The sequence below is a fragment of the Orycteropus afer genome, unplaced genomic scaffold, assembly GCF_000298275.1.
Source record: "Orycteropus afer afer isolate SDZICR_OR568_19922 unplaced genomic scaffold, OryAfe1.0 scaffold00075, whole genome shotgun sequence".
Classification (NCBI taxonomy): Eukaryota; Metazoa; Chordata; class Mammalia; order Tubulidentata; family Orycteropodidae; genus Orycteropus; species Orycteropus afer.
In genome coordinates this window covers 3737717-3754222 of record NW_006921662.1, presented here as the reverse complement: position 1 = coordinate 3754222, position 16506 = coordinate 3737717, and the positions used below count along the sequence as shown (strand labels likewise).

Below are 16506 nucleotides of genomic sequence, written 5' to 3'. Positions count from 1 at the left end.
GAGCTCCCAAGGAGTCTGCAAAGTTAAAAAGAATTTTCAAAATAGTACTAAGGCATTATTTGTCTTTTTCTCTCTCATTTTCTCAAAAGCATACAATGGAGTTTTCCAGAGGCTGCATAACATATGATACTGCAGCAGATAGGATAAAGAAACAGATAAGAAAAGCTAGCTATCTTCTATTAAGACACATATTAAAGAGAATATTTTAAATGTAAAACAATATCACTATTCCTATTACGGGAGCTCTGATAGCATAGTGCCTAAGGCATAGTGCCTTTGACTGCTAACCAGAAGGGTGGTGGTTCAAACCCACCAGCCACTTGGAAGGAAGATTGGACAATCTACTTCCATAGACATACTGCCTCGGAAACCCAAGGAGGGGTCGCTATGAGTCAAATTGACTCGGCGGCAGTGAGTTTGCTTGTTTGTTACTCCTATTACATTTTTGTTTTGGATTATGCAGTTTTTCTTTTTAAACAAAAAACTGTATTATGTTTTCTTTTAAAAAAAGATGCTATTATGTTGAAATATATTGGTTTTCTTATTGCTATTAAATAAATAAGAAATTAATATTTTAAACTCTCAGCTTTAATTTCCAGTATGGCAAATTTATATTGATACAGTCCAAAGAAAGAAAAATTCTTCAAGATCCACAACTTACCTCCTTCTTAGAGACCTAGGACTCACCTGGACACTATCTTAGGGCCACTCCACTGGATCATGGTATTTATTCAGTCTCTGAGTTTCTAACCTTAAGGAAATGTGACCTCACATTTCTATAACTTTTCATTCCACTTGAAATAACTTGTGCTCTAACTTTAAGTTCATTATTAAAACTTTTTAAAAATAGTATTTTGAAAAATCTTGTCAAGAAAGAAAATTGTTGCTCTTTATTTACTACTACAAAGGCAGGATGCTACTACTGTCCATTGTAGACATCTGCTACAAGTTTCTGTGAGGTAGTACCATATCACTTCCTTAACATTTTCAAATGGTTTCAAGATACTTTTTTTCCTGAAGACTTTTATAACAAAGGGAAGGAAGACATGGATTCTTTTCTGGTTAGTATGAAGAGCAATCTGAAAGCTATTCTATTCTTTCAAAAGTTTTCTAAAACCAAACCCAAACCACTCCCATCAAGTCAATTCCTACTCAGGGTGAACCTATAGGACAGAGTAGAACTGCTCCATAGAGTTTCCAAGGCAGTAAATCTTTAGGAAAACAGAGTGCCTCAACTTTCTCCCATGGAGCAGTTGATGGATTTGAATCAGTAACTTTTCAATTAGCATCCAAGCACTTTAACCACTGTGCCAGCAGGTATCCTTAAGAAATGGTGTACTACTGCCTTTGTAGTGGTAAGTACAAGTAACAATTTTCTTTCCTGACAAGATTTCTAAAAATACTATTTTAAAAGAGTTTGAAAAATGAACTTAATATTACAGTCCAAGTTATTTGAAGTGAAATTAAAAGTTATAGACATGTGAGGTCACATTTCCTTAAGGTTAGAAACTCAGAGACTGACTGAATTAAAAAAAAAAAAAAAGCCATTGAGTCAATTCTGATTTATAGCGACCCCCATTAGTTTCCAAGGCTGTAAATCTTTTGCCTCATCTTCCTTCCACAGAGCAGCTGGTGGGTTTGAACCATGAAACTTTTGGTTAGCCTTATCCATTGCACCACCATAGCACCTCATACCTCTTTCCTAGAAAAATTAAAAGAAATCTGGCTACCTTGACCCAGCTTCACATGTTTACTGAGTATCTAATCATAATTAGACTATTTCTGTACAATTATGGAAGAAATGCTACCAATACACATTTTTAATGGTGACAACACGCCTAAGAATTGCATTCATTCAGAACCAGGGCAAGAATTTTAAAGGTGGCAGAGATGTTAAAAGAAGAACACAATCCTGAATGGATAGAGGCCAAGTGTAAATAGGCAAACAATGGCCTGAGATGCAACACTGAGATGGATATTTAGCAAGAATGGACTTTCTTCTTAGACTTCTGGTATTTCCATTTGGGTGGAGACTGAAAAAAGACAGAAAGAGCACGAAAGCTTTCTCACAGCATTTTGTAACTTCTGCTTCCAGACTCAGTCAGAAGCCAGAAGTAGCAGAAGAGTTAAAAATGAGAAAAACTTTTTTTTTTTTTTTCAAATGACAATTACCTGTCACACAAAAACTAAGTGTGCTTAATTCAGATATGTTTAGGATGTTAATGAATATTTGTAATGAATCTATTTTTTTTATTGAAAATGGGGGCGGGAATGGCCTATTTTAACACATAACATCCTTATCTTAGTTTGGGAAGGCATAAAACTTCCATCATTTGAGCCCAAAGAGTACAGGGAAAATATTGTAGTATATAAAAAGTTTGATTTCTTTAGTGGAAAAAATCTAAAGCACCAGTAACCAAGTGACAATATCAAGCATCAGAAAATGTGCTGTTCTCCCTGAACCCTTTATCAACTAGAAAATTTAGATAAACAAAGTTTTCTGAAAGATTAATTATCAACACTGTGATTAGTAAAATAACTCAGCTAATTTTCTCTGCATTTTTAGGCAAATGTTTGGATTTCCATATAAACTTTACTTTACTGGAGAAAGGTAAAACTAGATATTTAATCTAGATGTGTGTACATACATACAAAGCGTGTGTAAAAAGTCCTTAATTCCACCATACATATGGTAAAGTTAAACTACTCCATAAGCCAAGAAATAGATCTCCTATTTTGCCCAATATTATTGTTTTTTTCAGTCATTTGCTTATATTTTGTTATTTAGTCATTTAGTCTTCTTGGCTAATACATTTTACTATTACCCCCGACAGAAGTCTACCTACTTAACAATTTCCAGTCACAGGATGTGGCTGCCTCAATTTTTATCTGCATCTGGCAGAACATAATCAACCTATTTGAGAGGCTATGGCTCTCAGCTCCCACTTTATAGCAATTAAACTTTCCCTGCCCCTCACCCCACCCCCTGATGTGCACTCATAAAACCACAAGTCAGTAAACTTCCTCAGGGAACTTGTAGCAATGCATGACAAACAAAGTAACCTGCAGTGTACCAGGAGTGCATCACACTGGCTCTCTGGTCTGCATCAGTTGCCAGAAAATGTTTCCAATGCTCCCCTAGGAGCTCCTGCTCAGTATAAAACACCCATTGCGGTCAAGAAATATTCCAGTTCATGGAGACCTAGACCTCATGTATGTCAGAGTAGAACTGTATTTCCTATAGCATTTTTAGAAGTAGATTGTCAGGACTTTCTTTTGAGGTGCTTATGTGTTGAATCACCAACCTGCTCAGAAGGAAGTTTGGGCAATCTGCTTCTGTAGTGATACCACCTCAGAAACCCGAGGAGGGGTCATTATGAGGTGGATCCAACTTGATGGCAGTGAGTTGTTTTTTTTTTTTTTTTGGGGGGGGGGGTTATTTGTGGAATCACCAACCTACCAATTAGCAGCCTAGCACTTCACCATTTGCACTGTACTGTTTCTGTATTAGGCCCTCATCTATTGGCAGGGATCTGGATCCAAAGAAACTAAACTATCATCTTTTAATTTAACATATATATAGACACAATAGATGTCTATTGTTTCCATGTGCAAGAATATGGAAATTCATCTGTGACCCTTTTCACTAAGACACACAATGCTTTTCCTAGCAAATCTTACTGAAAACAAGTGCTCTTCACAGTTGAAATGGCTATAGAAAGAAATGTGACATAACAAACACATATGATTTGAAGTTAGCCTTATTAATTTATGAAACAATGATCAAAATTGTCACTGTACTCTTTGGAATAACTGGTAAGTACAAAAATAATTCCTACATTTTAAAAAAAAATCTGTCCATTCAAAATTGTCACTGTACTCTTTGGTATAACTGGTAAGTACAAAAATAATTCCTACATTTTCAAAAAAATCTGTCCATTCAGAGAATTTATTTTATATTGTTTTGATATACCTTTCTAATAGCTAATAGTTCATTATTGTTACTACAGTAAAACCTGTGAAAGCCAGACCTTGTCTAAGGCAGGAACCTGTCAGAGAAGGAAAATACAAATATTTTCCACTGAAGGGAAAGACAGGAAAATGGTAAGAGGCAAAGGTCAAAGGTCAAAGGCAGAAAACCCACCAGACTTGGAAAAACAAGGCAGTCCCATCGAGTCTGGCTCTCACAGGTTTCATTGTGTAAGATTTTTTTCCCTAGGAGTATTTATCTTTTTTGTAAGTTTCTAAAATAATTAATTCTCTCATTAGTCACTGTATTCAGTACCCTGCAGAAACCCATGGTGAATAATGATCAACAAGTGCTTTGGGATGAGCCATGAAGTCAAACATGTAGTCAAACATATACTCTAGAACAGCCAATGTTACTGCTGAACACTCCCTGAAGAAAGCATTTCTGTTGAACCAGAGTTTCCCCAAGAAGGGTGGGGAGGGAGCAATTTTGTTCCCAGGGAACTTTTGCCAATGGGAGACATATTTGGTTGTCACAAGGAAGAGGGGGAGGAGCTGCTACGATGCAGAGGACAGCCCAATTTTTCAGCCACAAATGCCAACCGTGTTGAGTTGAGATAGACTAAGGGCTTCATTTCACTGAAAAAGGAATTCACTGAGTCTTAAAGAGGCTAAGTTGCTTATCCAATACCGTACATAAGAACCTAAGTCAAGAGAAAAGCAGAGAGTAGTAAAGTTAGTCTAAAACTAGTCCTAATGCTTAACCTAATACTCATTTCATTACACCAGGCATATTGATAAATGCTGCATGATATACTGAAGCAATTCTGGGTCAAGACTCCTCATTCTTAGTATAAAATATCATTTGCCATTGAGTTGATTCTAACGTATGGTGTCCCTGTTTGTGTTAGAATACAACTATGCTACAAGCATTTTAAAAGCTGATTTTTCATAAGCAGATCTCCCGGTCTTTCTTCCAACACTTCTCTAGGAGGACTTGAACTGCCAACCTTCAGTTAGCAGCCAAGCATGCTAACTGTTTGCACCACTCAGATACTCATAGTAGAACATACCAAACCAAAAACCAAACCCACTGCCATCAGTCGATTCCAACACATAGCAACCCCCATGGGGTTTCTGAGGCAATAAATCTTTACAGAAGTAGATGGCCTCATCTTCCTTCTGCAGAGTGGCTGGTGGGTTTGAGCCACCAACCTTTTGGTTAGCTGTCAAATAAATGCCTTAAGCCTTGCATCACCAGATCTCCTTAGTATAACATAGCACAAGGCATTAAGTATCTTTGAGTCTTAGGATCTTTGTTTTAGTTTGTCATCTGTAAAACAGATGACTTGAAATAGATTACAAGCAGTCCTGGGTTATGAACATTTGATTTATAGACAACTCCTTCTTACCATTTAATGTTACATAAATCTGCCCTTATGAAGCTCTGGTCATACTGTGGTTAAAGCAAGCATTTGGCTGCTAACTAAAAAGTTGGCAGTTCAAACCCACCGGCTGCTCCATGGGAGAAAGATGAGGCAGTCTGCTTCTGTTAAGATTTACATCCTTGCAAACCCAATGGGGGCAGTTCTACTCTGTCCTAAAGAGTGTTCCTAAGAGTCAGAATTGACCTGATGGCAGTGGATTTGATTTTTGGTTTAAATCTGCCCTCACTTTCTTTCTTCTTCTTTTTTTTTTCACCCCATTCTATTCCTATTTTGCTGAGAGTTTTTTTCAGGAAAAGGTGTTGGATCTTATCAAACACATTTTCTATATCAATTAACATGATCATGTAATTCTTTCCCTTTGTTTTATTAATGTGATGAATTATATTAGTTGACTTTCTAATGTTAAGCTGCCCTTGCATTTCTGGTATGAATTGCACCTGAGCATGATGTATGATTTATATATATATAAATCATATACATATATCAGAAGGAAGATGGGGCAATCTACTTCAGTAGTGATACTGCCTCGGAAACACAAGGAGGGGTCACTATGAGTCGGGTCTGACTCGATGGCACACAACAACAACAACAACTATATATATATATATATATATACATATCTTTTTACTATGGTTTGGATGAAAGTTTACTTAACAAATTAGTTTTCCATTCAACAATTCATACACGATTTGTTTTGTGACATTGATTGAAATCTATACAATCTAACAGTGCTCTTTCCACTTTCTCCTTGTGTTTACTATAATTCCTTCTTTCTTGTCCCTTCCTGACTTCTGACCTTTAACCCTGGGCAAATGCTGTCCTTTTGATCTCTTGTGGTTGATTGTTCTAAGGAGTGCATATCTCTCTATTGTTACTGTTCACTCTATAAGCTTCTCTATAGTTTGGTTGGAAGCCATAGGAGTGAGTTCAATTCCAGACCTGAAGAGTAAGTAGAGTCCATAGTCTCAGGAGTTCCAGGAGTTCCACCAGTGTCTATCAGAGCAGTAAGCCTGGTCTTTTCTACTTATTATTATTATTATGAGTTTATTCCACATTTCTCCCACTCTATCCCTATTTTGATCCTTTTCAGAGAGGTCAACAGAGGTAGATAGGCACTACCTAGTTCTGATCTCATGGTCGTGGAGTCTGGGTTTCACATGGTCCATTACTCCTTTCTACTGTTTCCTTGCATCTTTGATTTTCTGAACTCTTCTTTGCTCCAAATGGAGAGAGCTAATAGTTGCACTTTAGATAGCCAGTCACAAACTTTTAAGACCCCGGTTGCTACTCACCAAAGTAGGATCTAGAACAATGTCTTTATAGACTATACTATGCCAGTTGACTGTAGTGTCCTCATAGACTATACTCAGCAATGCATTCCCTCAAGATAGTTTTTTTTTTTTTTGGCTAAAAAGTTTTCATAACTTTGCTACCTGTATACTCTACTATATTCATGGATATATTTATAGTAGATATAGATACATATGTAGACATATCCTCTGAGAAATATATAGATATATATAGATAGATGGGTATAGCCCTAATTATTTTCCCACATCTATTCATCTTGAGTGTCTATCTATATATCTACTGATGGATTATTGTTACTATTGTTATTGGAGATTGTACATCTAATAGTCTTTGTTGAATTCTTGTACTCTTTCCAGTCTCTTCTTTTGCCTCGATCATTTTGTGCTGACCTCCCCCTTATTGTACATTGCCTTTCCTCTCATTTTGAAACATTTGAACCAGCCCCGAAAACCAAAAACCAAACACATTGCATCAAATCTATTTCCACTTGTAATGACTCTATAGAACAGAGTAGTCCTGCCCCATAGGGTTTCAAAGGCTATAAATCTTTATATAGGAAGCAGACTGCCTTATCTTTCTCCTGTGGAGTGGCTGGGTTCAAAGTGCCAACCTTTTGATCAGCAACCACTGCACCACCAGAGCACCCTGAACCAACCCCTCCAAAAACCAAAACCAAATTCACTGCCATTGAGTCCATTCCAACTCCCTGTGACCCCAAGGCTGTAAATCTTTACAGAAGTAGGCTGCCTCATCTTTCTTCTGTGGAGCAGCTGGTGGGTTTTAACCAATGACCTTTTCATTAGCAGACAAATGCTTTAACCACTACACCACCAGAATTCCCTGAACAAAACCCTCCTAGCAACAAATACTTCAACACAATCACCTTCACTTGCTGCACATACAGCTTTTAAATCATTGAAGTCTTCAAGCCTTTTTTTGCACTAAAGTAAAACTAAAAAAGAACTGTATGCACCCGTTCAGACCTCACATACAAATTCTTAAAGACGCAGTTAGGAATGGATCTGTAACCTGGAAACTGCCAGTATTTCTGAGGTTTCTTATGTTTTTCCCTGAAATTGTATTTTTGTGTAAATAATGATGCTTTACATTGTAGTAGTCTCCAGATTTCCAAATTCTCTTTCTCTCCCTTTTTCTCGCTCCTTTCCTCTCTCTCTTAGTCTCTCTTTTTCTTCATCTTCTCTAAATATCCTGACCCTGATAAGCAGGAAATATTGCTAATTCCCAAAATCCCAATGTCATTAGCAATATTTGGTTCTCAGTATATGGTGAGGAACATAAAAAAATTCAACTGTTATTAAAAAAAATAATAAAATCACACAAATAAAAGACATCCCCATTGTCTATTATTTTAAAGAGAAAATGAGTTATTCTGGTTCTTTTATATCCTGTGTACCTATTAATTTAATTTGATCATGCATACAATATCAAGACTGTAAAAATAAGAAGCAAATCAGCCAAATAAACAGCAAAGTATCATTACTAAGTTAATTGAATTGATTTCACAGATACAGCCCATTGATATATTCCCTGAGATAAAAGTTTCCCAGATGGTTCACAGAATGAGGGTTAATTCTCAGTAACTGTAGAAAAGAAAATTTTATTAGAGCTTACAGTTTTTGGTTTAATACTCATACTTTTCTGTAAAAATATTTAAGGTTTCTATTTTCTCTTAAGATAGATTTGTTATACAAATATGTGGAGTTTGAGAAACTTAGTGTGTTTTCTCAAATTACAAAAGCTATTATTGTCTTATAAAAGAGGCAGACTTATAATAGGTCAGGGTACAACTGACATGTTGGGGAGGAACAGAGCAAAATTGCATGTTGTATATTCTATTTTGTAGACCAAAGAGTTCAGCAGATTAATTGACTTAAATTCAAAATAGAATAGAGAGAAAAAGAGAAAAGATATAGCTGTGGTCCCGTCACTAAAAGCAAAACTAGTTATTATGACCTTTGAGCATAAATCTTGAATACCATATAGTCCTTATATCCTAATTTTAAATCACCTTTCATTACAAAGCAAGAGAATGAAATCTAGGCATCAGATTTTTGTTTCCATCCACTAATTAATTTTGTTTTTCAATCAGAAGAAAATAAGCTTTTATTTTATTTTATTTTACACAAAAAGAATTTTAATCTGACCCATGTGCATCATTAATGTTAACCTTCAGACATTTTAACAACATTTTGATGAATCTTAAATCAATTAACATTATAAAGGAAAACATCTGTGGCATTAATATTTTTTAGAGAGCTCAGAGTAGCTGTTTCAGAGAATTTTAAGTGTTTTTAATTTAAAAAAAACATTGAAAATTCCATAATTCATTGTGTGTTAAAACAGTAGATATTAAAATCTTGTCATTTTATTAGCAAACATGAAGCATGTGTATCTTTGAGAGGATTATTAGAAAAGCCAGAGAAGGAAATATTTTCTTGGCCATCAAATCCAGATGTTTAGCCCATAAAATGGAGGCCTACAGTGAAAGTCAAGCTATGGTGTCTGATATGCTAAGAAGTGTTACTTCTAAGAAATTTCATGGGCAAGGAAAGTCAAAATAGACTTTTTTTAAAATAAATTGTGCTTTACTTTGTTTTAAATTAGTATTTTATATGTTAAACATGGAGTAAGATAATGGATGAATTAAAATAGAAGGAACCTGATTTTTTTTTTTTTTTCAGAAAGGTATTTATGTAAATATTTTGGCTCAAAATTTAAGGTTACTCTTTAGCAAAAAGATCCATGAAAAGCAGGTTCTCTCATACACTGACAAGCTATGTACACAGAGCAAAGATTCCATCCAATCATGGCTTTATGAATTGTGTTGATTTTTTTTCCCGTTAGTCTATTGCTCTTTAGCAAGTACAGATGTGTGTAGAAGAGATTAATTGCAAAGTAAGACTGCATGTTGGGAGTGACTGAACATTCTATATAGCTGCATTTTGATTTATAGAATAATATGTGAACTATTTCTTGTTTTTAAAATCAAGATTTCAACCTTTATTCCCACTTGTCAAGTGAAAAAACAAGAGAAGCAGATTATAATGGTAGTAGTAAAATTTCTGCATTCCTTTATAATTATCCAAATGCTTAAAGAATGTAATAATCCCTTATTTTATTTTATTTCATTACTTTATGAGGTGTTTTCAAGTTCATTTTCTATAACTACCCTTAAAACAATGATTTTAAGAAAATGCAGCCTATTAAGGAAACAAAAAAACTCATTTGGGATTCTTTGAAAATAATGCATTTTTTTTCCTTGTCCAAAATTGACTAATTAAGGTCGTTGGGGAAAATAGTATAGCTAAATTGATGTTAATGGGAAATATCTTTAGTTTTGCAGTGCCTCTGAAAAATAGAATGTGACAAAACTGGCACAAATTTTACATTTGACAACTAAAGGTATTTTTATTGTTCGTATTTCCCTGTCTTATATTGTATCTGATTTGTTCCACTTCCAGAATTTTGAGGTTCTACTTGTCTTTGATCTCTCACTAGCCATTCTCAAGTAGTTCTTTCATCCTCGCCTTCTATCTGCCCTCCACATAACACCACAGCCTGATCTTAGAAAAGGGAAAATCTTTCATTTCAAAGGCTTTGGCGATTTTCTGCTGTAAGCCACCCTGGAAATTTCTTTACTTTCTCCATATGGGAATCTCTCCTTTCTTGATCCTCCTGAGGTACTCCTGGCCTCCATCTGCCCTGGTTGGCCTTCAAAGAGGAGAAGGAAGGGCAGCTTTTCAAATTTACATGATGCTGATTCCTTTTTTTAAACAGATGAAAAGTTATTTCCTTCAGTCAACTTTTCATCCTTGAAACAATGGGGGGTGGTGATATTTGCTTATATAATGGAGTTAACACCTATGAGAATGGACTACGTGGGTTTGCTAGTCCTCTGTCAGCTTCTACTTATGTACAACTAGATTTTTTATGCAGCACAGCAAATTTTGCTTTCTGATTCACAGATGATAGTGGCTGCATGCATTCTCATCTATTTCCCACACCCGAATACACTGCATTAAACTGGTGCACACTTTTCTCTCTCTCTCACTTATTCTTTTTAAACACATGTACTTAAACTGCTACTTTTATTTATGTGAAACTTGAGCCGACAGGAAGAGAAAGCTGCACAACTTCCTCCTGTGCTGAGCCTTTTCAATATGATTTCATTACTGAGATAAAAGTGAACTGCCAAAACATGCCTGATGTGCCCATTTTTCATCTTAAGCAAAATATTATAATACAAAATGATTATGAATAATATTTAGATGAGTGGTTCTATTAGTCTACATATAATAATTGCTTTCCCCTGTTAGGCCTAGTGCCCAATGATTGTACATTTATGCAATGTTCTGAAGAATTAAAAGCAAATGTAGAAACAAATCTAAGACAGAATAACAGAGTACAGAAAGCATTTTGTAGACAGCTTAGCACATAGGAGGCGCTCAGTAAATGTTACTTCCCCTTCCTGACCTTCTTCTATCTCAATTTTCATATTCAAAATTAGAACAAGGAAAATTAAATTCAAGTTTAACTATTCCCTTTTAGGACATGAAAATCAGTAAAGTATATGATAAGTATCTGGAAACATCAATTAACAAATTTACTTCTGTTGAAGAAAAAGGAAGTATAAGCTTCATATCAGAATGATCTGTATATTTAAGTTCAATAAGATATCCCTTATAAAATATTGAGAATAGTGCCTGGCACATGGTAACCACTATTTTTCTTATGCACTGTCTACCATAAGTACATATGTAAAATAATAATAATAATAATAATAATAACTTTCTCTAAAGAAATATATCTTAAAAAAAAACCTACCAAACCTGAAAATAAAATATTATTTGTGTATATAAACGAAACAAATCTCCATCTGTATGCTGCCAAATGATCAATGTTAGGTTCTGCCCAAGTAATAGCCCATTCATTTTCAAATTTCTTAAAGAAATGTAAGATTTAAAAAGAAGTTTTTATATCTGTTTTTATTTTTATGTACACAATTAGCTCCTTTCAAACCTCCCAGCCAAAATAAGTTTTGGCTTAAATAGTATTTTTGAATAGTTTTATCAATATGGATTAAAACCAAATATACATCACTAAGTGACCCAAAAGTGCATAACTTTTCTAAGACATTCTCAGTTAAATTTCTAATTCATTAGTTTCTCAAGATATTTTACATAGTTTAAAAAAAAATTCTGTTAAGTTATGCCATTCCTGTTTGTTTTAATAGCAAAAGTAGGAAGGGATATGTTTGCTGATGATATTTACTTCTTCCAAGTATACTTATAATTTCCTTCATAATTACTTTTACAACAATTTTTAAACTAATATAGCTATCTGACAATATTTAGAATGTTCACAATCTTTTTCAACTTTTCAAAAGGAGATGTGAATTTGGATTTTTATGTGCAATTTGCTGAATCCTCACTATGTGCCACTAACTGTGGTAAACTCTTTACATTCATCAACTTTCTATTTCAAAATCCAAAGTAAAACATTTCTTCTGCTTTTTCTCATTGGCCATCCCTTCTCAGTTTCTTTTTACTGATACCTCCTCCCACTTGACCTCTAAATAGGGAGAGTTCCAGGGCTCAGACTTAGGTCTTTTACTTTCTTCATCTAAGCATTACCCTCACACCACCATATTCAATCCCTTAGCTTTAAATTCCATCTCTGCACAGTGACTGCCAAATGTGTGTCTCCAAGTTGAGATGTTTCCAATGAGTTCCAGATGCTTACATCCAATTGATTTGTTGACATCTCTACTAGCATATCTAATTACAATACAGGCCTTAATATGGACAAAACAGATTAGTGTTGTCTACCAAAACCAATGAGTATTAACTTGGGTCTTTCCCATCCCAGTTGCTCATGGGGGGAGGGGAGTCATTTTATACCCTTTTTTTTTTTGTTCCTTCTGTGCAGCAATTTTTCTTGATTCCGTGTAAATCTGTTATTTCCACATCCACTGCCAACACTTGGTCCTATTACCTACCATCCACTTTTCTCTCCTCTCAATTAAATCACTTTCTAACTGATCTCCAAGCTTTGACTAACTTCTAATCTATTCTCCCCAAGGCGGCCTGGAGTGGTCTCTTTAATGTTTAAGTAAGATAAAACCATTCTCTTTACCTTGCATTTAGGGGGGAATTCAAATTCCTTCCATTCCCAACAAGGCCCTACAGCACCTGCTTCCTGCTTGTCTCTCCAGACTTACTACATACTACTCAGCTTCTTGTGCACCACAGACAGGAATCTGGTCTCCTCTCTGGATCTCCAACTCTCTAATCTGCTTTTGCCAAAGGGCCTTTACACAAGGCCACAGGACCTGTCCCTATTTACATAGATCTTCACATTCTTGTCAGGCCATAAACTCAATGACATTTCATCAAAGACGCCTCCCTAAGTCACTCTGATTATAGAGGTATCACCCTCTGAATCTGGCCTGACTCTATCATAGCACTCTGTTCAATTTTCTTCACAGTACTCATAGATGTCTGAAATTTTCTCATTTACATTTTTTTCCCCTTTGGTAACTCTCCTTGTTAAAATATAAATTCAGATCTAATTTGGTTATTATTTATTTATTTAATGTATGAATAAGCACAAAGTACATGGTCCATAAAGCATTATTGAATTGATGAGCAAATCATCTCCTTTAATCCTTACAACCATCCTGTCACATAACTACTGTTAGTATTTATTCCCATTTACATAGGAGAAAGTGGAAGTTTATGAAACATTTCCCCACGTTTGATGATTGATAAGCTCATAACGGAATCAAGGTGAGATTTTGAACACTGACTTCTAAAGTACCTTAAGAGTAGAGCTTGTCTGGTTTCAAACTTTCTTCTATTACTTTCATCATCTCTCTGACCCTTGTTATTGCTGTATATCAACTCCCATCATACCATCATCTTCACTCATAGTCAAACTCTAAGCCAATATCTTCTGCCTCACTTATTTTATCTTAGCCATTACATATCTGGTCATACCTAAAAGGTCAATTAAGCAAATTCAAAAAATAAAAATGTGGATCATTGAAAAATAGAAATACTTAGTATTTATCAGACATAAGTTAAGATCTGAATTTGAAAACCAAAAGGGTGTTTGAAAATCTAAGTCTCTAAAAACTCAAAGGAGAATATTTGGCCTAATTATTTCATTGGCAGTCCACATTTATAATATTATCCAAACAATAACTGCATTTTTCTTTACTTTATCTGAAATTATAATCAGATTACCTCTGGAACAACAACAACAACAAAAGACCCTCATAAAATAAGTCTAACTGACTCATTTAATATACCTCTTGGATGACTATGAAAAGACTATCTGGTGTATATACTTCCTGGAATAAGATGAGAACCTTGTGTGTTTTCCATGATCAAAGTATTTAACAAAGGTCAGGTTACTTCCCTTGCACTTCACAAACAAAAATCAAGATACTCTGGTGAATTATTCAATTGCTTTCACTTCATGTAATATCAAAAAACAAATAAGGTGAGGGAAAAGTCATTCTTTCCATCAAATCACTCACCTAAAGATAGACACAGTCCCATACTTTATCTTTTCAAGATGATTATAGCATATCAGTTTGAATCCACATTTATAGTAAAGACTAATAAAAGATGTTTTTGCTTTTGATAAGAGATATTTAGTCTTAGCTGAGCTGGCTCTTTCTAAAGAAATGAAAGTGGCTCAATGCACAATGGGTCATGTAAGTAGGTAAGTCAGATGGATGAGACTTAAATGTACATTCTACACAAATGGTCTCTGAGAAACTACCAACTACTCTTCAGTCCTGGTGTAATTTGCTCACCCTCAGGAAGTCATGTTATCAGCTACCAGACAATTAAACTGACCACTAAAAGAGTTGAGTATCCCAGTGGTAAAAGAATAAACCCACAGTCAGAACCCAACCAGCTGCTCTGAAGTCCATTCCAACTCTTGGTGAACTCAGCATGTGTCTGAGGACTCCATAGAGTTTTCAATGGCTGATTTTTGGGGGGAAACAGATTGTCAAGCCTTTCTTTTCAGGCTCCTCTGAGTGAACTCAAACCTCCAACCTTGTGATAAGCAGCCATTTAGTGTTTATACCTCCCAGGGACTCCACTATCAAATTAATACAGGCGGAAATTCAGTTTCCACCTCCAACCCCTCATTCCTTATTAGATAGTGACATTGGAAAAATTACACGATAACTTGAGGTAGTGATTTTCATTTTTCTCATCTATAAAAATGGAAGGTAATATTACTTTGTCAGTTATACTAATATAAAGTTAGGCTGTGCCATAAGGCAGTTAGTATAATATATTAAATATTATAGAAATAAATGATTCAACAAAACCAACCAAACCCAGTACCATTGAGTTGATTCCTACTCATAGCAACTTTATAGGACAGAGTAGAACTGCTCCATAAGATTTCCAAGATACAAATCTTTATGGAAGCAGACTGCCACATCTTTCTCCTGTGGAGCAGCTGGGAGATTCAAATTGTTGACCTTTTTTGTTTAACAGCCTATTTAACCAGTGTGCCACCAGAACTCCACCAATGATTTGTAGCTCTTGTTATTTTTCAGTAAAGGCTTTAGAGGGCAAATGCTGTTGAGAAAATAGCATGGAGTCTCTACTTCGTGGGCATGCATAAACAGTCCATAGAATTTTGAAAATGCTGCAGCATTAAATTCTGAGTTGGTCCTTATTTAAATGTTCATAATTACTTTGGGGTATGAATAGAATATTGTGGAATACTTAAAGTAAATATTTTAGAAATGGAGTACCAGTAACCAATTTAGAGATTTTTTAATTTTTTTTTTTTTTTTTGGCTGAATCATGTAGGCCAGCAAACAGGAAAAAGTGGTGAAAGTCACAGAGTGCTTTGTGTTTAGTTGTACAAGCATTACATACAATCATCCATTAATAAATGCCTATTTCCAAATGACTAGCATTGGTTGTGAATTAAAATAAAAATTTTTTTTTTAAAAAAACTTTATTTATTGCTTTAAAATCTCTTAAACTTCTTGCAAACAGAAAATCTAGTGGCTTATATTCTATCCAATAAAGGCAATATAAAAAGCCTTATAGTCCCTGACTAGAAAAAAGTCAAGGACTTGCTTGTATGCTGTATATGTGTGCGTGTTTTAACATTTCTTCCCAAGTAAATCTTGCTTTTTTTTTTTTCATTTTCAGAATAAATCACAAAATAAATAAGCAAAGAAGAATCAAGACTGATTGGCTAGTTCCTCTTCTAGTCTACCACCTTCCTTTATTAAATATCTAATAATCTATATAATTCAGTAGCAGCTCCAGAACCTGTACAGCTGAGAAGTCTGGCAAAGGAAATCTGATTGGAATCAGAGACAGGAGGTAGACTTTTACTTTTATTAGCTCTCTAAACTTTTCTTTTTTTTATCTTCTTCTCTCATATCATAATCTATATTCTTAGCCCAAACACTGATTTATTCTGCTTCACTTAGTTTTTCTTAGCTGTTATATATCTTTAAGTCATATATAAATATCAGTAAGAATTTTTTTATTGGATCATTGAAAAGCATATATATATATAGAGAGAGAGATAGAGATGAATAATAGTGATCTTTGAAATTTATTCTTCATAAAGGATTGAGAAAAACCAACACTTATGTGTAGTAAGGTTTATTACTACTTTGGGGCTGAAGCTTTGGGGTGTTGATGGAGATTTAGGGAGAGCTAAAACCCATCTCCAATCTGTTACTGCTCCAACCTAATTA

At 34.9% G+C, this 16506-nt stretch overlaps 1 protein-coding gene across 1 annotated transcript in view; it reads right to left on the bottom strand.

The window, feature by feature from the left end:
- Nucleotides 1-16506, bottom strand: part of PTPRC (protein tyrosine phosphatase receptor type C) — a 220135-nt gene that overhangs the window by 117951 nt on the left and 85678 nt on the right. The window contains exon 3 of the mRNA XM_042780975.1: nt 314-319. Within this exon, the coding sequence (XP_042636909.1) occupies nt 314-319 (6 nt within the window). The remainder of the gene's footprint in view (nt 1-313; nt 320-16506) is intronic.